This window comes from Melopsittacus undulatus, chromosome 2 (genome assembly GCF_012275295.1).
Source record: "Melopsittacus undulatus isolate bMelUnd1 chromosome 2, bMelUnd1.mat.Z, whole genome shotgun sequence".
Lineage (NCBI taxonomy): Eukaryota > Metazoa > Chordata > Aves > Psittaciformes > Psittaculidae > Melopsittacus > Melopsittacus undulatus.
In genome coordinates, this window is record NC_047528.1 from 27,697,355 (window position 1) to 27,723,308 (window position 25,954).

General features: G+C 40.4%; 1 protein-coding gene across 1 annotated transcript in view; it reads right to left on the reverse strand.

Moving 5' to 3' along the window:
* The window catches only part of FNDC3A (fibronectin type III domain containing 3A), a 122,709-nt gene extending 97,233 nt beyond the window's left edge, over window positions 1-25,476 (reverse strand). The window contains exons 1-2 of the mRNA XM_005155223.4: window positions 25,421-25,476; window positions 5,610-5,738 (exon numbers count right to left, since the gene is read on the reverse strand). Of these exons, the coding sequence (XP_005155280.2) occupies window positions 5,610-5,711 (102 nt within the window). The 5' untranslated portion in view covers window positions 5,712-5,738; window positions 25,421-25,476. The remainder of the gene's footprint in view (window positions 1-5,609; window positions 5,739-25,420) is intronic.
* Between the last annotated feature and the right edge of the window lie 478 nt (window positions 25,477-25,954).

The window sequence follows — 25,954 nt, forward strand, 5'->3', positions numbered from 1 at the left end:
AAATCACAGAGTCACAGAATCATAGAATGGTTAGTGTTGGAATGGACCTTAAGATCAAGTTCCAACCCCTCTGCCATGGGCAAGGACACCTCATCCTAGACCATGCCACCCAAGGCTCTGTCCAACCTGGCCTTAACACTGCCAGGGATGGAACATTCACAACTTCCCTGGGCAACCCATTCCAGTGCCTCACCACCCTCACAGTAAAGAACTTCTTCTTTATAACCAAACTTCCCCTCTTTAAGTTTTAACCCATTACCCCTTGTCCTATCGCTACAGTTTCTAATGAAGAGTCCCCTCGAATTTCCCTCAGCAGCTCCTTATCCATCCAAGGAGGTCTCCTGGCCCTCCTGCTGCACTTCCTTCTGGTCGGGATGCAACACTCCTGAGCTTGGAGCAGGTGATCTTTGAGTATCAACCAAGAGTCTTAGCCCCCTCTGCCCTTTAGGGCTCTATCCCATGGAACCTTACTAAGCAGGTTTCCAAAGAGGCCAAAGTCTGCTCTCTTGCAGTCCAGGGCAGTGAGCTTGCTGCACGCTCTTCTCACTGTCCTGAGGATCTCAAATTCGACCATCTTGTGATCACTGCAACCAAGGCTGCCCTGGAGCATCACATTTCCAATGAGCCCTTCCCTGTTGGTGAGCACGAGGTCAAGCAGGGCACCTCTCTTCGTCCGCTCCTCTTCTTGCTTGCAGAAGGAAGTTGTCTTCCACACAATCAAGGAACCTCCTCAATCACTTATTTAAATAAGTTTTCTGCTGGGTTTTCAGTAAGTTTTCAATCACGACTAACTAACAGATTAGAATAGCTACAGTCCAACCTTAACACTATGAAGACAGAAGAATATATACATTTATTTACACAGACAAAACAGCTCAATTTTGATTGCAGGAACACAACTGTCAGCACTTAATTATGTTATAGATTATGCAATCCAACACCATGACACTTATGAAAGAAACTGAAGAAGTAATTTTCACATTTTGAGGACTGTAACCACTACAGAGTGTGTGTACTGCAGCTAAGCAAATAGGAGACTTTTCAGAAAAACAAGCAACTCCACTATGAAAGCAGTCTTCATACTTCTTGTAGCTTCAAAGTTGCAAGAAAAGAAAATCCAATGAACTAATATTCAAGTCAAAAATACTTTTTTTTTAATATGAAAAAGACTCAGAATTACAATGTTTTGTACTTGAATACATCACACTTAATTTGACAATATACACCCCTTTCATTAGCACACCAATAAAACAAACATAGCGATTTTAAGACCCTTATAAACAAATAATAGCCTGCCTGACCCTTCTGTGGCCCAAGCCTTATCTGGGCAACCTTGACAGAGTAAGCAGTACCTGCAATTACAGATTTCCCATATTTCAGATGTACAAAGTATTTTCTACTTAGTGATGGCTTTTAAATCACCAGACACAAAAAGGGTTTCCAGTAAAGTTTCCTGCTATGGAAGCAAATGCATTTGCAGATTCTTCATGAGTCATGAAGTTGCATCAGATTCAAAGGAAGGACACAAAATGAAAGTTGCAACTTTTGCTAGACATTGTGGAACACAGAACAGTAGAGAACTCTGTGGTTTAACTACCAATTACCATGAAATGAAGAAAGACTGACTTTACTGATGACTGAGAATCTGCCCAATGCTTTCTGAAGAATTCTTTTCCTTCTTTCTTAAACAAACACTACCACTACCAGTTCCACCTTAGTATCTTTATTAGGCATTAGGTGTTTTCTAAATAAAAAAGGAAACCAACAGCATATATGATGTTTTTCCCTTAAGAAGAGTGACAGAACCCTTCCTCCCCCACCCCAAATTAATTTCTTTGAAGAAATTCTTTGCTTGTTCTCCTGTTTTAATCTTGCTTGGCAGGAGAAAAGAATACAACATTTTAATGATAAAGTATCCCCCAAACAACATTTATATTATATCTAACTCAAATTTTTGCACTACTACAGAGTAAGCCTGACAGCACGGCTTGATTGTCTTATTCTGGGGGAATGCAGAACAAGTAACTCAGTCTCAACTATCTTTGAAAGGTCAGGATGATTACAGGAGTTGCCCAAGGACTGGGAAAACACAAATGTCACTGCAATCTTCTAAAAAAGACAAGGAGGAGGGAGGGATCCAGCCAACATCACCTTTAACTCTGGGAAGGTCAGTGAGAAAAGTCTTCCTAGAAGTCATTCCCAAACACAGTAAAAATAAAAGGTGATCGGTAGTAGCCAGTATGGATTCAGAAACAGGAAATCATGCCTTACAAACTTGGATGGCCTTCTACAATGAAATTACCAGCTTGATGAATGATGGGAGTAGATACTTTTTATCACTACTTAAGCAAATCTTTTGACAGTGTTAGATCATGGAATAGTTATGGTTGGAAGGGACCTCAAGGATCATCCAGTTCTAACCCCCTGCCATGGGTAGGGACACCTTATATTAGACCAAGTTGCTCAAAGCCCTGTCCAAGTCTGGCCTTGAGGGCTTCCAGAGAGATATAGACTTCACAGGAGAAGTCTTCATGGCCCTTCTCTGGTCTCACTCCAGCAGGAGCTCTTGGGCTGGAGGCTCCATAGCTGGACACAGTACTGCAGGTAGGGTCCCACAGGAGGAGAGTAGAGGGGCAGAAGCACCTCCTTCAGCCTGCTGATCATGCTCCTTTTGATATGGCTCAGGATACCTTTGGCTTTCTGGCCTGCAAGCACACACTGTCAGCTCACGGTGAGCTTCTCATCAGTCAACACAAGTCCACTGAGGTGGAATGAAAGCTGGTTGGTGTCAGTCTCAAAGGGTTCAGATCAGCAGTGAAATATTCAGCAGGAGACCACTCTCTAGTCATCTACCTTAGTAGCTGATACTGGGGCAGATAAAGGAGATAATAAACATTAAAGACTTGGATGATGAGACAGAGTGCATCATCAGCAAATCTGCAAGTGACACAAAGTTTGGAGTAGTTGATGCACTGGACAGCTGCACTGCCATCCAGAGCAACCTTCACAGCTAGAAGAAATGGGCCAGCAGGAATCTCATGAAGTTCAACACAGGGAAATGAGAAGTCCTGTACCTGAAGAATAATCCCATGCATCAGTATACACTTGGAGCTGACTGGCTGGAAAGTAGTGTTTCAGAAAAAGAATGACAGGCAAGTTGAATGCGAGTCAGCAAGGCACCCCTGAGTCAAAAAAAAGGCCAACAGTATCCTGGGGTTTAATTAGGAAAAGCATTGCCAGCAGGTGAAGGAAGGTGATCCACCTAACCAGCACTGGTGAGACATACGGAGTTCCAAGTCCAGTCCTGGGCTCTCCAGTACAAGAAGAACATGTACATAATGAAAAGAGTCCAGCAAAGGGCCACAGAAGCTATGAAGGGACTGGAGCATCTCACCTATGAAGAGAGGCTGAGAGAGCTGGGACTGTTCAGACTAGAGATGTACCAGGAGAGATCTTATTTTCAGTGTACATGAATACCAGAAAGGGGAGGAGTAAACAAAACTGAACTAGACTGGTATCCAGTGAAAGAACAAAAGGTCACAGGCACAAACAAATACAGAAATTTCACTAAAATGTAAGAAATTATTTCACTGTGAGGGTGGGTTAAATACTGAGGAACAAACTACACAAGAAGCTGCTGAGCCCGTTATCCTTGGACATACACAAAATGGACATGGTCCTGGGTGACCTGCTCTAGCTGAACCTTCTCTGAGTCAGGGAAAGCTGGACTGCACCATCTGTGGAGGTCCCTTCCAACCTCAAGGGTTCTGTGATATATCCATAAGAATTTTCAAACAACAACAGCAAAAGGAAAGAATACTCACAACTGGATAAAGAAACACCAGTGGTATGTTTAATTTATGTAGGCATGCTTTTTTTTTGTTAGTTTTGTTTGCAAGGCTTTAAAATAGAACATTTCAAGGCAGAACATGTAAGGAAAAAAAAAGCAGTTCTCCTCTTGCATATGATGTTTTACTACTTCTAAACACCAGTATTTGAAGGAAGAATTGGAAAGAAAAGCAAGTTTGGCTATTGTTTTTTGTCCTTATCCCTGCAATGTTAAATCCTTTTTAATAAATGTATGGATGCATCAGCTCTCTCTGTATTTAAGCTTTCCCTATATTGTGAAGATCTCTCTGCAGCCCAAACCTTATGAACTGTTGCAGTCCATTCTCCAGTCTCATTTTAGAGGTCTTGTATGTATTTTTACTTGTCCTGGGTTCAGTAGTAACAGTCATTTTTCTCCTTCTTAGTAGCTGGTGCAGTGCTGTGTTTTTGACTTTCAGCCTGGGAACAGCACTGATAACACTGATGGTTTTAGTTGTTGCTCAGTAATGTTTATTCTGACCAAGGACTTTAGGCCTTTCTGAGTCTTATGCTCTGCTAGGGAGGAGGGGAAGTTGGGAAGAAGCAGAGATAGGACACCTAACCCAAACTGGCCAAAGGGGTATTCCATACCACAGCATGTCATGCCCAGTATATAAACTGGGGACAGTTACCTGGAAGGTCTAGATCACTGCTCAGGTCAGGCTGGGTATCAGTCGGTGGGTGGTGAATGGTTGTATTCTCTTTCCTTGTTATTTCCCTTATCATTATTATTGGTGGCAGCAGTAGTGGTTTGTGTTATACCTTAGTTACTGGACTGTTCTTATCTCAACCTGTGGGAGTTACATTCTTTCGATTCTCTTCCCCATCCCTCCCAAAGCAGGGGGAGAAAAGGGGGGGAGTGAGCGAGTGGCTGCGTGGTTCTGGGTTGCCAGCTGTGCTTAAACCACAACATTACTCTACAAATTAATTCCTTTTTATGATAAATAATTATTTCTTCTGCATAAAGACCAAACACGAGAATGACAGACTGTAAGGGACTTCCCTATACCACTAAGTTCAGTCTCTACCACAGGCAGTGCTCTCTCTGTCATTTCAGATACTTCAAAACACTTAACTTTTCATTCATTTTCTGTTATTGGAAGCTTATCTAGGGGTTAAATATTCTTCCTAGTTTAGAGTTATGGAAAATGCATACATTTTTGCCAACACTTCTTCCTAACTGAAGCTGACCTTTCTCAAGTGTTCTGAAACCAGTCATAAGGTTTTCTGTTATCTTAACTGTTTTCTGTCAAAGAAATATAAAAATAAATTAAAAATTGAAGGTGAGTCCAAGCAGACATTAACATACAAAAGCAAGTCCCACCATTCAGGATACCGAGTTGTAAGCAAATGCCAGTATAGAGGCCATAGAGTTATTAGCACATGTTGTGCCTGTCCTAGTAAGCCCTACCACAGAGGAAGATTTAGTAACCTTAAAATGGTCCTGTAGCAATGTGAATATATAACTTCCAAATTAAGACTCAAACACGGCTAGACAACTTGATAGCTGTTTGGTTCCATCCTTCTATGAAGATGTTCTTTCACAAGACAGGTTTTCTGCTTCATACTCCTTACAAATCTCTTCCTGCATCAGTTCTATCTTCACCTCAACCCCTAAAAGAGATGCATGACCAAAGCTGCACAAAACATATTCCAGATAAAGGATTACTACCTTTTACACTGTTAGTATGTCAATGACACTGTTGGAAGAAGAAGAAAAAAAGATACTGAAGTTTCCTTACCTGTTGTGCTCCATCCCCGCTTACAATAGGGGAAGTTAGAAGAGGGATTTCACTACTTAAAATTGAAGTGGTATCCAGTAACGGTGGATGTTCTGCCATCATTGATGGTACACTAATTCACAAGATCACCTGCAAAGAAAAATTACTCAAATGGTTAAACTATATAAATATTTCTGAATAATTACCCACTAAAAACAGCCCCACTTTTTAAGGGGGGGGGAAAATTCTTAGACACCTTTAGAAAAGGTGTTTCCACAACATTCCAGCAATCATGTAAACCGGAAGATGTGTTTTGCCAGCTAGTACAAAACTTATTTATACAGAGGGTGGTTTAGACCCCCTCTAGCGGCTTAACTTCAGAAGGAACTACATCACAGCCTTGGAGCTAACAAACCTGTACCTTTTAACTTGAATTATAAACCGAGATTTTGTCTAATTTTCACTGGCACTGCTGACAAAATACCCACTTGGAAAAGGGGAAAATAGAAGAATTAATTTCCTTACATATATAGTGTTGTTCTTTAGAGGAAATAGGGAAAAAAACCCACAAGAGCTATGCACAGGGATACTGTTTCTTCTTTTTTTTTTTAATTACCTTTCCATTTTTTTAATTACTTTTTCCATTAGTATAACAAAGGAGAAGCTTATTTTAGGAACAACTAGTTACTAGGGAATGTGCAAGTGCGACAAATTAATAAAAAGATGTTATATTTCTTTAGTTTTAAAATAAATTTGACCCAGAATTAAAGCCATGTCATTTTTATAACCAGTGGCCCTCTAACAGTTTTATCCAGCAGCTAAATTTGGGGGTGGGGGGGAGGCAATGCCTGAACACGAAATCATAATCCTCATAACTCTATTATGGAAAAGCCCTTGCCAGCACACACTGTAAAGTCACACGAAACCTGATGACAAGAAAAAAAGCCACACAGGTAAAAGGCCCGTGAAAGCAGTGATCCACTTCAACTCTGATGAGTGTCAAGTAACAGCAAAACAGAAAGCAGGATTCAGCCAAGCGCTCCTTTCAATTACATAAACCACATTACTTATGACTCGTTAATGATATTTTGTGCATTAGTGCTATATGAAGACTGGATGAAAGAATTAAGACCAGAAAGGCTGGTGATTACCATTTTTCCCTGTTGGTAATATGCACTGCAAGTCTAGTAGACTGCTTTTGAAATTTTATTTCATTTTGTTACTAAAAAAATAAAATCTCTAAGTTATACTACTTTAGTGTCCTAGTCATATCTCCATCCCAGTCCCTCCCAGAGCAGTTGGATTTTGAAATTAAAAAAAATGAGATCAACAAGAACTGATAAATTGATATTTCTTAAGAAAACAAAGACAGATGGAAAGAATTCACTAGAGGTGAATTGTACATTCAGAATTCCCACAAGTTAATCAGATTTTGCATCTGAAAACTGCTTAACATCAAACATAGACATAAAGATTAAGCTGAGAATAGCTTGTACACTGTTTCTAAAGCTGAACTGCCTCTTAACAAGTACTTACAGTAGCCTGATGAAAATAAGTAAGTACATTTTTGAAACTGCACAGACAGTCTGTAAAGTTACAGGTTTTTAAAGTTTTGCTTTGATATCATCTGGCTAATGAAACTCTGCAAATACATGTAAACTTCTAACACAGATGTACTGTCTGCTCATAAACAAATGCTTTTACTGTAGCATGTAACCTACTTCAAATGAAGAGGTATTTGATAAAATTCTAGAAGTTATAAAGTCAACTTAATGATACTGACTTCAATACCAAGTTCTAGAGATGATATTGGTTTAACTTGAAGAGCTGCTGTTAACAGCTGACTACTCAGACGCATTCTCTAAAACTATTTTCATCCCACCCAGATGGCTGCTTTTACCTGTTTGTCATTGTATGTCTGCTGTGGGTTGAAACCTGTATTACAGCGCTGTCAGTACAAGATGGCTGGGGAGAACAAAAATTTTATGTTTTCTAAAAAATGCATTAAGTACTATAAGCCTCTAGAGTACAGGTCTACATATACAGTATGATTTAGCTATTCCCACAGTGAAGGCTGTCCTATGAAACTGTTAACTTGGGAAAAAAAAGCATTCTGAAATTATTTTAGAGGTTTCATTTACTTTCCCAGTATACTCTGCAAAGATTAAAGTAGGGGGAAAAGGCCCTCTAGGTTAAAAGACTTTAAACCTAACTGTGATTACTTAAGAATTCATCACCACTTACACCTGCTAAGCCAGAATAATTAGTCTCCCAAGCAAAGAGAGCAGTTTTATATTCCTCCCTTACTTTAAAAGCTTTCCCACTCATCAAAATGTCCTCCAGGCTACAGTCAGTCCCCACCATTTCTGCAGGTGGCGAAGGGCTGATGAAAGTTACTTGGATCATCCTCCAAGCTAGCAAGTTTGATGGTAAGCTTCCCAGGATACAATCTAATGACTGTTTAATGTAAAATGAATGCACAGCCTGGAAGCAGAGGTTAGAATTAAGACACCCTTCCTTGCATGACGGCTACAGCCAGGCTTGCTCTTCCACCATCTCATCTTACAGCTCCAAATATTCTGCGCTCCTATCTAAAGTGGCACAGACACAAAGGTAATTCCAATACTTCAAGCTATAATACAACAAATTCCCATAATAATATGGCTTGAATTTCCCCAGGTTTAAGTTGAAACCAGCTTGTTATTCCCAAGCCACCATGCTAATGAATAGTCTCTTATATAGGAAAGCGCTAACCTCCTTTATCACACACAATGACTTTTGACTAAATTCATAACTTACGATGCACTCAGTGCTATCATCATTCATTAGGCATAAATCAAAACACATCTATCAAATTAGATACCAGTGAGAATTAAACATAACCCAAACTGACTAAAATAGGATTGTCATGACAACTTGTTCAGCCCTTCCAAGACTGGAACAGCTCTGGACCTAGCATTTAGTCACAGGTTCACTCATTCACAGAATCATTTAGGTTGGAAAAGACCTTTAAGATCATCAAGTCCAAAGGTTAACCTGGCACTGCCAAGTCCACCACTAAGCCATATCACTGAGTGCCACATCTACATGTCTTTTAAATACCTCTAGGGATGGTGACTTGACCACTTCCTTGCGCAGCCTATTTCAATGCCTGACAAACCTTTCGGTGAAAAAACTGCTTCCAATATCCAATCTACACCTCCCTGGTGCAACTCATTATCTGCTAGAAGATACCAATACCCACCTTGCTCCAATTTCCTATCAGGTAGCTGTAGAGAGTGCTAAGGTCCCTCCTGAACTTTCTCTTCTCCAGACTAAACAACCCCAGTTCCCTTAGCTATCCCTCATCAGACTTATTCTCTAGACCTTTCACCAGCCTCATTGCCCTTCTCTGGACCCATTCCAGCACCTTAATGTCTTTCTTGGAGTCAGGGGCCCAGAACTAACATAGTGTCCGAGCTGTGGCCTCACCAATGCCAGAGGGACTATCACTGCACTGGTCCTGCTGGCTACACTATTTCTAATATAGGCCAGGATGCTGTTGGCCTTCTTGGCCACCTTGGCATACTGCTGGCTCATATTCAGCCAGCTGTTGATCAATAGCCCCAGGTCCTCTTCCATGGAGCAGCTTTCCGTTCTCTCACACAGGTGTTTAATGATTAGATTTGTATGAAAATTAGGTTCCCACAGGCACCTAAGTGTTTGGGTGGATAGTTCACCCTTGGCACGCAGCCTTCATGCCTTAACTGGGACACAGCTAACTTCCATATTTGGATCCAAAATGTCCAATTTATTCTGGAGACAAAGCACATTGCTCATCGATAAAACCTGACAGAAGGTACTAGATACAGTCTTATTCCTGACACCGTCTACAACAATAACAAAGCTGCTACCTGTCTGTGTCATCAATCTAGAGGAAAAAATAAATCAATGCTTTCTTGACAATACAATATTAAATTTCTCTGCAAAGCCACTGAACTAGTCTTGAAGACTAAAGGTATAAACTTCACACCAATGTGGGTCTATGCTACACATACCACCAAAAGTCTTTTCTCTGTCAGTAGTCAAAGACAGCAATCTATACAGGTCAGTGCCCATAATCTGATCAGACAGTACAATGTGGTATGTCCACCAGTTGCAGCTGCCTTTTCTTTTTCACTTTGAGGACAAATACAGACAGAAAGAAATTTGAAAAGGGAATGTGGCAAAAAAAAGAAGTCAACTAAAATGAACAAAAGGTTGGCATCAAAATAAGCAAAAATACTCAGTAAGCATGCCACTGTATCACACTTGACAAGGATATAAAAAGGGCACAGACAGAGCTTTTAAATCAGCAGACCCAGAGAGCTTGCATTCAAGACTTCTGGAAGAAGAGATCTACCTAGATCTTTGAAAAAGACTTGCAAATAACTTGAGTCTTAGGAAATACTCAGACTTCCAAAAGAAAACCAAAGTCTTGCGTTAAATACTCTACTGTAAATGAGCAAATGGGACAATCTAGGCCCGCTAGTAAGTAGCAATCTGAGACCAAATAAAAGGGAACAGTTGACACTGGATGTTATTTGTAAAGAATTAAAAGACAAGTATGATCGATGGAAGAAAAGCTTATCCAATTAACTTGATGCAAATCTTCCGGTGACAGATAGTGCTGCCAAAGGTACAAATTAAGAGAACTGGAAAAAACAATCCTAAACCTTATTTGGAATTATATTTCTCATCAACAACAATACAGAACAGATATTACATGGATTAAAACTAGACAGATAGCCCTTAAATAGTAGTAGTGAATACAGAGTTGTTGAGCATGTGAATTTCCAATAGGAATGGATGGTATCAGTTCTCAGCTTCTCATTACAGAACGTGTTTTAGCTCTTAAGGGGGGAAGAGAGGGTGTGTGTGTGTAGGGAGAGGGACAGAAAAAAGGGAAGTCAGAAGGAAGTCCGGAAATGATAAACCATGACAGTGATAAGAGACTAAGTCACTTTACTCCACTAAAATGACATGAATAGCTTAAAAAGCTAGGCATAACAAATGGGTTTAGTAAAGGTAAAGCTATTCTTTCTAAAACAATTGTCTCCAATTTGCTAATGTACAGTAGATAACTGTTCAAAAGAGTAGTACGAGAGACTACAACTTCTTGAAAATATTGTTCCATATTGAAAATAGTATAAACAGAGAATGTGCATATAATTTCAGCCTTACTCTACACAAAATTGCTCTGGATGAAGAGGAAAAGCAACCTGCATTTGGACAACAGGTCAGGCTCCTCCTGCGGAGCCACTACAAACAATTCACTAGCTTATTGTCAGATTTCTGCACCACTGAAAACTAATGGATGCAGCAGCCTTCAAAAGCCTTTATCCCACGTGTTACTTTCAGAATAACACGTGTGATAAATCTAAGGATTTACTTAAGGCCAACTCACTGCACAATTCTTGTGAACGTATTAAAAAGGACCAGACCACGAAAATGACACATTAGTTGAACAGATAGGAAATACACTGTTGCTAAGCACAGCTGAGAAGTGTTTTTCTACTGGTGGTGCGTTAAAGGCATGGTTATTTAGAAATCTACACTCACACACAGCAACTACTGCATGAACAGCTATCTCATTTCTTGTCTTGTTACTGAATGTACTGAACTTGTAGTAGACATTCAAAGTGTAATTCAGGATTGTTAACTCAGCTGCCACTGTTCTTTCAGAATCTGCACTGAAACTGTCCTAGGATGCAAGAAAAGTGTAAGGTCTCCTGAGATTTCGACCAAGTTGCGTAGGTTAATGTTTTATATGCGACTTGGGTCGCAAACTACCTATTCCCCACTACCCCCTGCTGAATTGCTATTCATTTTCCTTACCACGTGGATTTGAAAAGATGTTGAAAGATTTTTCTGAAAGCTATCAAAACCGAAACGAAGGCATCTAAATTTATTGGACATGACTTGTTTAGAGACTGTGCGGCTTACGCCTCAGGAACCACTAAAGAATGGATTACACCAACAAGCTAAAAGGCTAAATGTTGTTAAGGCTTAATGTCTGAGCTCCACTCAATAGTTCAGTAAGCAAGTTTGTCTTCCTTACTATAATGACAATTAACCCAATCCTTAAATGCCTTCAGATTTGGTCCTTTACTGTTTCTGTGGCATTACACTCATGTTCTAAAGTCATATACAACTGTGCTTTTTACTCAGTACATTGTTCATTAAGGGTTAAAGAATATTGTAAGGCTGAGATCATCGGACAGTGCGTTTCCTCTGCATGTACAAAGGATCAGCTTTTCCATCTCCAAGAGACTAACAGATCTTAACAACAGTCTCTGATGAACTCATCAGCATTAAATTAGCTGGATAACCAAGGCAAAACATGAATCAGCAGCACGCATCCTTGTAGTGATGAAGGCTAACAGTATACTGGACTGTATTAGTAGAGAAGCACAATCAATGGGCTGAGGGAAGCGATTACTCCCCTCTACTCAGCATTTATAAGGTGGCATCTGGAATAATATATCTAGCTTTGCTCTTCCCAGCCACTTCTGTCTCCTCAGGATAAGAGAGATGCTACAAAGCCTGTTACTCAGCTTAGACTCATGAAAGAGAAGGAGAAGCTAAAAGCACTGGAGCAGGCAGGGGTCACTTAATGGCTGGATCCCACTATACCTCAATGCTTGTCAAGAGCCTTGAATCAAACTTTTCTTGAAGGCACGCAGAAGTCCAAGAAGTGATGGACACACGCTAAACCACTTGAAATTTTGCCTGGCTGGGGGGTCAAGAAAGACACTTTCACAATGAGACTGAGGTAGTACTTGCATAAGTTGCCCTTAGAAGCTGTAAAAATCCCAGCTCTGTAGATCAGTAGTCTCCCAGGTGGGGTGCACAAGACAATCCCTTGGGGTATGAGAAGAAAATACTTTGATTTTTTCATCTTTATCTCATCCTTTTCTGTGCATGTTTTGTAGTGTACATATTGTATTAGCACAACAGCATATGCATATAATCTAAAAATGTACATATATCAGAGGGACACACCCAACATCTTTACTGATGGGGTGCACAATCAACAAAGTTTGGAGACAACTGCTGTAGAAAGTCAAAACCTGACCATGCAAGGTCCTGACAAAGGGCAGAAGAAGACAATCTCCAAAGGCCCCTTCTAAGTAGAATATTTATATGAATATCAGAGTAAATAAAAAAACAAATCTACTAATTTCAGTCAATCAAAATATGACATGTAATGCCAAAATTAAATGAGTTTCAATACATCAGAACCCAAAGAGGGGACAACAGTTTGAATATCTGAATTGAGAATCTGACAGCTTTTAAGAGCTCAGGAGACAAAGTAACACTGACAGTGCTTATCAAAACTCAAATTCCCAGGCTTAAGCTTCAAACTTCGGAAGACACACCCATAGCACTGGGGTATGTCCATAACAGAACTACTTTGTACTTTATCCTTTCTCCTGAGAAAGGAAATCAAGCTGTATTAGAGGATAATTACAAATTAAAAAGTATACTTGTGTATTAAGCACACAACACAAACTTTTCATTTCAGTTGGGCTGTAGGCACTACTATGATCAGTGAAGTAATAGCTAGTTACAGTACTTGCACAAAAAAAAAAAAAACCCCAAACACCAAGTAAGACTCCTTTCCTTGAGATTTACTGCTTCTGGTTATTGAGTTTGATACAAAAAAAACCCAAAAACAACCAAACCAATTAATTGCTTTTCCCACAGATGGAGGACTTACAAGGCCACAGTCCACAGTGGCATCCCTGGTGCATTCAGAATGAGAAATTTGCATTGCTGCTTTTTCCTCAGTTTTTGTGATTTAGAGTGCATTTTCTCTACCTACCTACTTATTACAATGATACTTACAGCAACTTTACTCTTTCACATTTTAGTTGTCAAATCTGGTGACCAACAGACGCAAGCAGATTTATTATTACAGAGGGCATTTCACAAGAGCCTTGAATCTATACATAAGAGGATGGAATTTTAAGCGGGGACAAGACAAAAGTGCCTAACAAAGGCACAGCATAAGGAACAGGCTCAGTGAAAGCAGTACTAAATGTTTCCAAACTGCATGTTGCCATTCTATGACAAGTGACAAAATCAGGACTATTTTATTATTTCTTTGTCAGCAATGCAGTTTCATACATGCTTTAGCCAGTATCAAATTCCAGCTGTCAATCTAAGGTTGTCATATAATGGCATATAATGGTTTCCCACTGGGCTGAGTTCAGCAAAGCAGGAGTCCATTCCTCCTTCACCCGTGCCCTCCTGCAGTTACGCTCACCCAGGAGCCACAAGCAAGCCTTATCCTCAGGTCCAGACAACTACCAGTAAGAATAACAACCAGATTTCTAGGTTTTGCCAAAGACTAAGGAATGAACTTACAGAACCAAAAAGACCATAAAACCACTGTCCAGTCCTAACGCATGAAATGCTCTGATTTTGCCTTCTTCAACATGAAAACAGCAGGTGCTCTTTAAAAATAAATCTTTCAAAGAGCTGAAATAATAAAGCCCTATTTTATTCAGATTAGAGGCTCACATCTGAGTGACTCTTCCAGATGCAAACTACTACTAAAAACTTTTCCTGTGATTAAGACATTTATATGTACTCACCATGCCCATTCTTTAGCTCTTACTGTGAGATTAATTTATTCTTTATTATTTCCTAGTCCTTAAAAGATGTCTCCTGCCTGCCAGTTTGAGACTTGTAAAAATTACTATCATGATTCCTTCTAAATTTGCCATTCAGTTCAGCAGTCATCAGATAAGAGTGGACAAATGAAAGTGCCCAAGACATACAAATATGTGAAAATGAGGAAAATTCTAGAAACAAAATACATGTCTAGAGTGAAAAGGAAATAAAGCATAGGCAACAGATGTTAGTTATATCACTGCACTACTGGAAAAAGCTCAGATACAGTGATGTAGCTGGTACAGAAATATATTAGAGTATAATAATTACCCAGAAATCCATAAGGTTGTAGCTGAGCTATTAAAGTTACAAAGCATGCTGAAGAGTTTTGTGTTTAAGAATCAGAACAGAACAAAATGATTTTAATTCTTTTTCCCATATATTTACCATTTTTTCTAGTCATACAGTTTTGGATGTGGCAACTACAGTATACTAGCTTTCCTTTTTCAGTTCTGAACTTATTTCAATTAATATGCAATTTATTTTAAAAATGTTATTTGTTCCTCATAAAATATTTTCCTGGTTTAGAAAAGTGTTTCCTGGAAAACTTTTCCAAAAGAACAGGAGTGTTATTTCTTGTCAGAAGGAAACTGTACTGTGGGACATTCCTAACTCACTAATTTAACAATCTCTTTATAAGTGAAACTGAAACAGCTATTCCCTTCAGCCCTATTCATAATACTGAAATTGCAGATAGGAAATTATAAAGAAGTATAGTTTCATAAAGTAAATCAACAAAGTCAAAATCTGACATTCACTAGAAATACTAAATAAAAACAGTTACAGATTAAGATATACAAAATGTCTTAGTAAGTATTGGAACTCCCAATAGGGAAAAAAAAAGAATCTACAACCTCTACCATAAACATGGAAATACTTCAACTGCAGTTCTCCAGTTGTACCATAGACACTTGCTAAATACAATTCTCCAAGAAATCTGAGAAATGCAATACATGCCTCTGTTCATACTATGTATCACTGGAAGGCAAACACTAGAAGTTGTGAAGTGAATGCAATATTGTGATAAAGAAAATACTGATTGATGAGCAAATGCAGGTTGCACTTGAACAGCCCAAATGGGTACTTCATTTAACTCACTCCCAATAGTTACTGCCTTGGCCAAAGTAAGAATGGCCAAGCCACATAATGGTAAACCTTAACACTGCATCAGGTAAGTCAGGTTACCTTCATACTCCAGGTTGTGAACACTGATGATTTAAGATCAGTTTCAAATGCAGTTCGTGCATTTGTGTCATGGGTACTATAACTTATATGAGATTGCATAATAGATAACTGGAAACACTCCAGCTGTTCAAGTTTAATGAATTCGTATTTATGAGCCAGAAGTTTTCTGAATCTGAGCCAAAGAGGCTAAGCTCTTACTAGGAGCTGATGTAGAAAACTAAACTTTTGAAGGTGAAGACTGCATAAAGAACTAGACACTAATGAATCAGTCATTCAGACAGGCATAGTATGTTCATGGACACTTACCACCTCATCTTGTTCAGCACAACTGTTAAATTCTGGACTGTACCTAACAAGACCATTGTAATGGAGACTACCTGAAAACACAACATTCTGGTTTTAAATGTTGCTACTATTACTAAACTCTTAAAAAAAACCCATCCACAGTCCTTATCTGGATGATGTACACATAGCTTTAAGTCACTGCATAAGAAAAATTCTGTACTTTCCAACTATATGCCCCTCCCCCTTATACCTTCAAAGAAAAGAAACCTAAACTGGTTCTCTAACTTTTAGGAAGCGATTAGTGCAATCATATCACAAATCAGAATTAATCTGTTCATTTTACCCAGAACTAACTTCATAGTTGTCATGGTTTGAGCATGTTTTGAGGGTGTTTTTTGTTCAAGGTTTTTTTTCAGCCAGGTGGAGGAGGGGAGGTTGGGAGGAAGGAGAGACAGGACGCCTGACCCAGGCTAGCCAATGAGGTATTCCATACCATAGCATGTGATGCCCAGGATGCATACTGGGAAAGAGAGAGCTGGAGGGGTAGAGCTCTGGAGGAAAATGGAGGAGGGAGCACGCGGTGCTCAGCCTGGCAGGGTGGAGTGAGTTATGGGTCGGTGGCTGGTGGGGTGTTGTATTCTTTTCACTTGCTGTTTGCTGTATCATTATTATTTGTAGTGGTAATGGCAGTGGTGATTCTGTGTTATGCATTAGCTATTAAACCGTTCTTATCTCAATCCGTGGGGGCTACATTCTTTGGATTTTCCTTCCTAACTCTCCGGGAGTTGGGGGACTTGGTTTAAACCACGACAATAGTGTACATTTTAAAATCAATGATTAAATTGTCAGCACCTGGGTGCAAACTTACACCTAGTCTTTAGAAGGTACATGAATCTGGTTCAGTGTTGCACATTGTTTGGGTGCTATACTATGGCCTCCTTTGTCTTACAGGAACAACTGCCTTTTTGGACACTCTTGGAATCATCCTCAAAAAGAAATTAGTAGAGTGAACTTCATAGCCTATTTTTCACACCACTTAAAGATCTCCAACGCAATTCCACTTTATTTATACTATGCTGATCTAAACTATGGGGCCGTTTTGTTCTACATTCTTGTTACTCTCAAGAACTTCCTTAAGCTTTCCTAGTCTTACTTTTATACCAGCTAAATTGGATTCTTCAAGCTTCTGCCAGGACTGGATTTCCTTCAGTTTATTTTCTGAAAATCACTCGGGTTCAAAAACAGTTTGGCCTTTCCCAGTTAACCATTACTTTCACCTTCATTTCTGTTTAAGAACATGCTTATTTTTTGAGGAAACATTCAATGCCAAGAATCAAGCTACTTCCTCATTTGTTATCACCTCCCCCTTCTCCGAAGCTATGAGCAGCAAGGACACTTTGAAAATATTTTTTATAAGATTACTTTAAGGCAAACTAAAACCATGAATATATTTTTATTAATGTGATGCAACTGGTCAGTGAGATAAATTTATTGCAGAAACAGTGGCCAGTGTTGGAGCTACAAGGAGTGCATGATTCAAGCAGAATGGGCAGCTTTTAAAGAACTCTTCTGAAAAAGCTTTCTTCTGCTCATTCTGAAAAACTGAAAACTATGCTATCCAAATGCAAGATGACATAGGATCAATGAGGCTGCACATCTAATAGCTTTAAAACTTCTTATCCACGGATTCTTTTTGGAAAACCTGCAGGTCTCTGCTCCCATAAGGAACAGGATAATAGCGTAGAACACGACAAGTCAAGACAGGCTTATGGAAACTACTTCCTAAAAGTAAGAATTCACCAGAAAAGAAGATGTCTAAGGCCTAACACACATATTTGGGAGGTATTCTTTTATCAAGACTTCAAACTGCTGTAAGTCAGTTCTGCTAAATCATTCTAGCAGCTTCTGCTCGCACCACTGCAAGAAACTGGTTAACAACACAGTGAATCATAGAATAGTTAAGGTTGGAAAGGACCTTAAGATCATCTAGTTCCAACCCCCCTGCCATGAGCAAGGACACCTCACACTAAACCATCCAACCCAAGGCTCTGTCCAGCCTGGCCTTGAACACTGCCAGGGATGGAACATTCAGAACTTCCCTGGGCAACCCATTCCAGTACCTCACCACCCTCACAGTAAAGAACTTCTTCCTTATATCCAGTCTAAACCTCTGCTGTTTAAGTTTCAACCCATTACCCCTTGTCCCATCACTACAGTCCCTAATGAATAGTCCCTCTCCAGCATCCCTGTAGGCCCCCTTCAGAAACTGGAAGACTGCTATGAGGTCTCCCTGCAGCCTTCTCTTCTCCAGCCTGAACAGCCCCAACTTTCTCAGCCTGTATTCATATGGGAGGTGCTCCAGTCCCCTGATCATTCTCGTGGCCTTCCTCTGGACTCATTCCAACAGTTCCATGTCCTTTTTATGTTGAAGACACCAGAACTGTACACAATACTCCAGGTGAGGTCTCACGAGAGCAGAGCAGAGGGGCAGGATCATCTCCTTCGACCTGCTGGTCACGCTCCTCTTGATGCAGCCCAGGATACGGTTGGCTTTCTGGGCTGTGAGCACACACTGAAGTCAGCTCATGTTAGGTTTCTCATTGACCAGTATCCCCAAGTCCTTCTCTGCACAGCTGCTCCAAATCTCTTCTCTGCCCCGCCTGTAGCTGTACCTGGGATTGCTCTTACCCAGGTGTAGGACCTCGCACTTGGCATGGTTAAATTTTGTAAGGTTGGCATCAGCCCACCTCACAAGTGTGTCAAGGTCTCTCTGAATGGTATTCCTTCCCTCCAGCGTATCGACCGAACCACACAGCTTGGTGTCATTGGCAAACTTGCTGAGGGCGTACTCAAACTTGCTGAGGGCACACTCAGCAGTGAATTTAAACTGTTGGACAGATTTAGCTTAAAATTGATCTTGCAAAAATCAGACAGTTTCAACATGGAACAGTTGCCTGACCCATTTCATTTATACAAATACACAAACGCCAAACATAGGTATAAGTAGAGAGAAACTGTTTCTTCCAGTGTCAATGAACAGCATTCATAAATCTACAGACAACAATAGCAACAAGGTCAAGAGATAGTTACCCTGGCAGGTGCTATACTTTTCTAAGGTTAAACTTAATCACAATGGTACTGCAGTAGTTACTTGCACACCATATAGAAAAAAAAAGGCAGAGTAGTCGAACAGCATCTCAAGCTGAATGATACTCCTGAAGACTGAATATGCTACCCACTGGAGAATTCTCTAATAGAGGAGTCTCTGCAACTACTGAAAGGCAAGAAAAGCAAGAGAAGGTTTCTCAGATAATACCAGAACTCCTTTCTCCCAAGTTCCACCCCATCCTTCAAGAAAAATGTTAGTCAGTCAAAACACTATGGACCAACTAACTTGATTGCCCAATCAAGTCTAGAGGACAAAGCTGCCCTCAGTTTCCCATTTTACACATGAAATTGCAACACCAAACACTTGTCAATTCGTTAACAAAAATAAGCCCACAAAATCAGAAACTAATCTATTTGCAGCTGTATTGTCATGACACATAATTAAATGTACCCAAGTACTTTTAAGAAATATTACTTGAAGCATGGTAATTTATCCCCATGCCATTGAGTGGAATGTGTATACATACTAATACTGTTATATATGGGAAGTCAAGTTATTAGCAAGCCTAAAGAAATTAAAACAGATTACATTTCAGCTGCATCTAAGACTGATCACTGTCAACAGTCATTACTCATTTCTGCAGCTTCTTTAAGTCTTCATTTCTTAGTACTTTGTTTCAACATCTCCAATTTAGCTCCATACTAGACTAAAAGGTAAAACACCAGTCTTCTTTTAAGTATGGTCTTCCCCATTTACATTTTTAATAGATTCTATAGGATTTGCAGAGACATGGTAACTCTTGTGGTTTGTATTTACTCTTACTGTAGTGAGTCCCCTAACAGCTTATCAATAGGTATTTTTAAATATTAGTGTACAGTTATTGTTCTCTCTCATTCCAAGACACCTCAAGTCCGTGTTGAATTTCCTTACCCAGTTAATTTCTGCTTACAGATTAGTTTCCAGCTACATGCATTTTTATTTTTTTTTTACATACGATTACTACTTGATTTGCTACCACCATCTAAAAAATACGTTTCTCTGCTCTACAATAAAACTAATCCACTTGATACTGTTGCTTATATCTCAGTTTCCTTCTGTAAAGCCATCTAGTAGATACAGTTCTTCCAGTTAAAAGAAAAACAAACTGAACCAAACCTTGCAGTTTAAGTGCTGGAAGTTAGAGAAGGATATATTTTGTAATCAAAGGAGGAAGATACGGTACTAAGTATACTACATTAGTGAGGGGAAATGAGACAGCAGCCTGGCAGTAGCCCATGCTTGTAGGATCTGATGTAAGTAAAGCTTGGACTTTGTTTACCAGACATTGGAATTGTACATTGGGGAAACTCAATAGTATTTAAAATGAAGTACTTACACTTATGAACTACAGTTCTTTTTTACATTACACTTCAGATAAGAGTAAAGTTGAGGTGAAAAAAAAACTTAAACCTACAAGTTATTCAAGACCAAACAACATTAAGAACTGAGCTTCATAGATTTAAACGCAATCAACATACAAAAACCCCAAAGCAAACACAAAAAGAACAGTCACGCAGAAGGTAAAGTTACCATCTGTGTGCCACGTATTTCTTTTCACTCCCAGCTACTGGATAAAGTTCCTATCTATCTACACCTGTCATAGGGTAAATACTTTTGGACCTTGTTATTTTCCCTGTGGACAATTTCCCAGACTTGGATAAATAGTTTTTTTCAAATCATGAACTGCATTGATTCAATTTTGTAAATTTTCATAGCTGTGAAACAGGTTTTTTGATGCTGTAATACTGAAGCCTATATGTAGCTAGGAAGTAGAAGGACTTGTTTTAGTGCTTTTGGAAAGCAGAAGACATTTATCAGATCTTAGAAAATGCCATACTTCTTTTTACTAATGAATTATAAAGATAAGGTCTACTGGTTAAACTAGGGTTGAAAACTTGAGCTGACAGAATGGAAAATGTCCACATTATGCCCAAAGTAATTAAATATATATATTTTTCATTGACTATAAATGTACAACACTTCCATTCCCTCTAAATGAAGAGTTTTTGCAGCATATCTGTTAATATGTCTGAAATGCTTCAGAACGATTCTGAAAACAAAGCTGGGGGGGGGGGGGGTGGGGTGGGGGTGTTTGTACACTATAGATGTATTCAGCACTCCTATTTTACTTCTGCAAACTGCTGTTGGGATAGTGTTTGGCAATCAAGATGCCAAACAGAAAGAGAGGGTACCAATATTAACCTAAGTGATGTTTTGGGACCATATGACCAGAAGAGGATCCACACATCCTGGAAAAGCAAAAACTTACAGGAAGATATAAATATGAATTCAGTTAAGCAAACTGGTAGATATACAGGTAGGTCTGGTGAGACTCAGACCAACAAATGTGCTTGGCTAGACATAAATGGTGAAAGTTTATTTGGAACCACATAGAATTATAGAATAGTTAGGGTTGGAAAGGACCTTAAGATCATCTGCAAAGAGGGAAAAGTATGTCCAGTCTAATTCAAATTGGGAGGTGCTGTGAAGACACTGGCAATGAACGTTGTGTTGAAGTTTAGAGTTTGTAAAATGCAAGGATATTCTATTCCTGATGTACTAGAACTGTAAAGAGAAAAGCATTCTAAACCAATACATCCATGAAGAACTGTAATACAGTCCTCTATACAACTGTGACATCATAATAGAGAACAACAGTTTCTAACAAAACAGATTATTAATAAAACCAAGAAAGGGTACATGACCTAGCAGGTGAGTATAAAAAGATTTCTCATTACACAGTGGAGTCCAGCATGAAAACAACAGCTAAAAAAACTATTACTGACAAAAGGGCATAGCAAATTCTATTTCCATTTAAATTTTGATGAAGTCATGTATGACAGCTTAGCAAAAAAAGTCTTGAATATTTTCACTGGTTACAGGTTCAACAGTATGTGAGCAACTGGAACAGGACCAGATCTCTGCAGGGTGGACAGAACACCACCTTCAAAAATACTTGTTCTATCTGAAGCTAATGCAACTTAATTGGAAAAATTAAAGACAAAAACTTACAAGAAACATGTTATACTATTAACTGTTACAGACACATTATTCTACTCATCAGCCCTACAAAATACAGATCTCAAAGTGACAATCCAAAATATTACCAAACATAAACAAAACCACTAAACTTTATGGACAGACAAGTTTAAGAAAAAAGCTAATGGTGTTTTTCTACTGACACCAAGAGAACATCAGCATTAAGAAAGCTCGAAGTTTACTGTACAGGAAAAGAACGAGCAAAAAGACAGTCATTTCTGTAGCTCAGGAAGCATTGGCCCCACAAGCAAAATAAACATTGTTTGTGTTTGCTGAACAGAAAAAGTAGCAATGTACTTATTCTGAACTGTTATCGCTTTCCTGAGATACAGATGGTATCTTTTAGTTAAGCTAAAGAATTGACAGTCCAAGTCAAATCTATTTTTACTAGATCTGACTACAGGAAAAGCAATGGTTCACAATTCAACTCATGCACTATAAACTGCAGCCAAGTCCCATTTTGTTACAGATTGCTTGGGAATTTCCCCAAGCCAACAGTCTTAAAGAAATGGATGATAAAATATAGAAGTGTTACTGACAGATATAAATAAGAGAATCCAATTAATATCTTCCATCACAGAAACGCACTGATGAAACAGATGTTACCTGTGGACATTTTGGCAGAGACTGAACTAGAAATCCCCTAACAATTAGAAGCTGGAGGTCAGAAAAAAGGTACAGAGTTGCTGTATGCTGAAGGAAGATAAGAATTCCTCAGATTTTAGGAGACACTGACAACAAACATCAATAGCTGCAGACAACAATATTATCTGGGAAGTAGGCCTGCAGCTCCCAAAAACTGTCTTCTCCAGTTATCTGTCAGAGAATGAACAAGACTGTATGTCTGTCAGTTCACCCAATCCACCCCCAAAAAGGTGACTGGCCTAGGTTATAGAATTTGCCAATTAGACAAGATATCAATAGACAAATCAGAACATGAGCACTTAACCCTTTCCAGCATTCAATATTTCTAGAGACCAACACATTTATGATATAAACTGTTTCAGAGGTCACCTGCTGGCAAAAGTAAATTAGGGTATTGCCTAAAAACATTTAGAAGTTAAAATCATTTAAGAGAAAGTATTGACAAAGATGAAAAATTGTACCACTCCTGAAGACAGAGGGTTTTGCTTCCCAGTAAGTAAGTCCTAAGACAGAACACTGCTCAGGTAAGTAGCTTAAGTTGCAATAATAATTATGAAGGATCTCTTCGAGATATCTTGAACCAAAGTGATCATCAGTGTTACACTGACTTAGCTGATCTAGGTCCAAATTCAAGTGAATAAATGGCCACAAGGCAAAGAATAACAAACAAAAGCATCACAAGACCCATAGGACTCACAGACCAAAGCAAATGAGTTATTAGTCTGAATCATAATGCAAATTTCTGCAATTCCGTTACATTATTGCCTACAAAAACCAAAAGGCTTAAATTTACAAATTAGTAGATACTCCAACTGAAAAAGGTAGAAATGCTACTAACAGATTGAAATTAGGTAACTTCAGGGTTGCATGTAATCACCTTAGCTTCACATAACTCATACACATGGAGCTTCTCATACAGCAAAAAGCCTTGAAAGATTCTCCATCTGCCCTGAAAAAAAAAACTGAGAGACTAATCTAATTCTGTTTTAGTATTATCATCTACAGTAGTCAGCCTGTGACTCTGCTCAAAGCAGACTGCCCTCATCCTGACCAAGTGATCTAAGCAACTGACCATCAAGTGCTGACCTTCCTGAGAACAAGGATCTGCACCTCTCAACTAAGCTTTCATCTGCCAAAATCAGTGCCCAATGCCCTGATGTAATGGATTCAGCATGTCAATTTCACCCCACTCCATCCCCCCTCCCCCCCCAAGTCACCAAAAAAAAAAAACCATTCTGGTGTAGTTTGCCAAAACAAATCCCAGATTCAATCCATATTCATCAAGATGACTTTGGTACACTCTATATATACAGAGTGAATCTAGAACTAAGTGCTGTTTCCAGACTTGATCAGTACCCTTTCTGCGCCCCTGCTTAGTAAGAACACCAGATACTAAGCACTCTATGCAAATTGCAACACTGAGAGCTATAGGTACTCAGCTATTTCATACTGTCATACGTGCACAGCCTTCTCCCTACCTGAAAGCTTCCTACTTCCCCATTTGTCATGTGATGAAATTTCAGTTACTTGAGACCATTTCCTTGCTAAAAAAATAGAAGTCAGGAAAAAAATAAATGATTGTACTTTATGAATCTGAAGAACTGCCGAGTTGCTGCGATTCATACTATTTCACAACACAGAATATAAACACATCAATGGATGCAGATTCACATCATGGCTACAGTTAAATTTCTATGCTGCGTAAAGCAGAAAGTTACCCATTGCCATAACAACAAAACAGCTTTTTTATGCATCAAGCTTACCAGGACTGAGACCTATACCTTTTAAAACAGAAGCTACCAACTATTTAGCAGCTAAAAAAATAAGAGATTTGAAGTTTTCACAATAATTGAAGATATTTATATGTATTTGAATAAATGGAGGCTTAAATTCTAAACCCAAAAAGCTTTTCACAGAAATTACTTCATAACATGATATGTTCTGGGATAACACCTGACATCTAAGGTAGCTAATGAATTGCCTTTGACAAGGTTAAACAAATTACTAACACGTCTTGAGATGCCACTCATAAAAGCAAGATTTGCTCCGACAACGTATTTTCTCTTTCCCACTGCTTATTTTCTTCGCACAAGAAAAATCAGCTGAAAAGTTTCATTTTTGCTTTTAGTTGCTTTCACTTTCTAGTTGCCTGGAAGCAACAAAAAGTTTCTGTTTAGGTTTAATATCAGTCTTGGGTAACACTCAGGAAAGGAGGAATCGGGTTGGAACCGAGCTGAAAGAACAGCTCTGCTAGCACTAGGCAAGATGATTATACTGCTTTAGGAAAGATTTTTTTATCTATATACAGAAACCCGCTCAGTCCCTTTAGCCGAGAGTTCTGAGGGAATCTTTACGGCTTAGCCGGAGAACACCACGACCACAGAAAAGAGGTGTTGAAAACCACCACTTCCTTCTCCTCCCCGCCTGTCATAGACAGCTCAGCTGCCCTGGTCGCGCTTCGCATCTGCTTCTCCGCCAACAACCGCCCTCCTTCCGCGGCATCCGCCAGCCCTTCCCCGGGAGCCAGCCCCGCCGCCCGGCACTGACAGGAGGATCCCCCGCCCCGACCGGGAGAGGCATCGCCAAGCGGCAAAGAAGCCCGGGAAGAACGACAGAAAGTTTCTTCAGCGGGGCTCCGGCCGCAGAAGCCGGTTCCCGGCCATCCTCGGGCAAGCGTCTCCTCAGGGGCCAGGCTGCTGCTGCCACCGCCCGCCCGCCTCAGGGGCAGGTGGAGGCGCTGCCCCAGTCCCCTCGCACCCCTCTCCCCGCCCTGCCGAGGGGAAAGGAGTGGTTTGCCAGCCACCTCGGGGCGGCAAGCGCACCTACTCACCGCCATGGCCCCGCCGGCTCTCCCGGCTAACGGTTCGGTCTCCGGCACCGGCGGGCAGCGGCAGCAGGGCGGGGAGCAGAGAGGAGTTCCCGATGGCGCAGCTCGGGCAGGGGCGGTGCAGCTCGGGCAGGGGCGGCGCCGCGCCGGCCGCTCCCCCCACCCCCTGACCCGCCCACCCGAGGTACCTGCGCTTCGAGCGCCGCCGCTCCTTCGCGTTTTCCTCCCTCCCCGCACCTGTCACTGTCTCCCCCGGCCGCCACCGCTGCTGCTGGCGCGGCCGCCGCCCCGCCGCCTTGCCCGCCGCCCCGCGGCCGCCATCTTTGAGGAGGGCTGGGAGGGGCCGCAAGGGGGCAGTGGGCTCTCGGGGGCGCAGTGCGCATGCGTGGGAGGTGCCCGTACGCTGGTGGGGTGCGCGCGTCGGGGGGGCGGGGGCCACATCTATGGGCGGGGCTTGCCACAGTCTGAGGGGCGTGGCTTGAGAGAGGGCGGGGCCGTGTCTGTGGGGCTGAGGCCTGGGCGTGGGGCTGGCCCTTG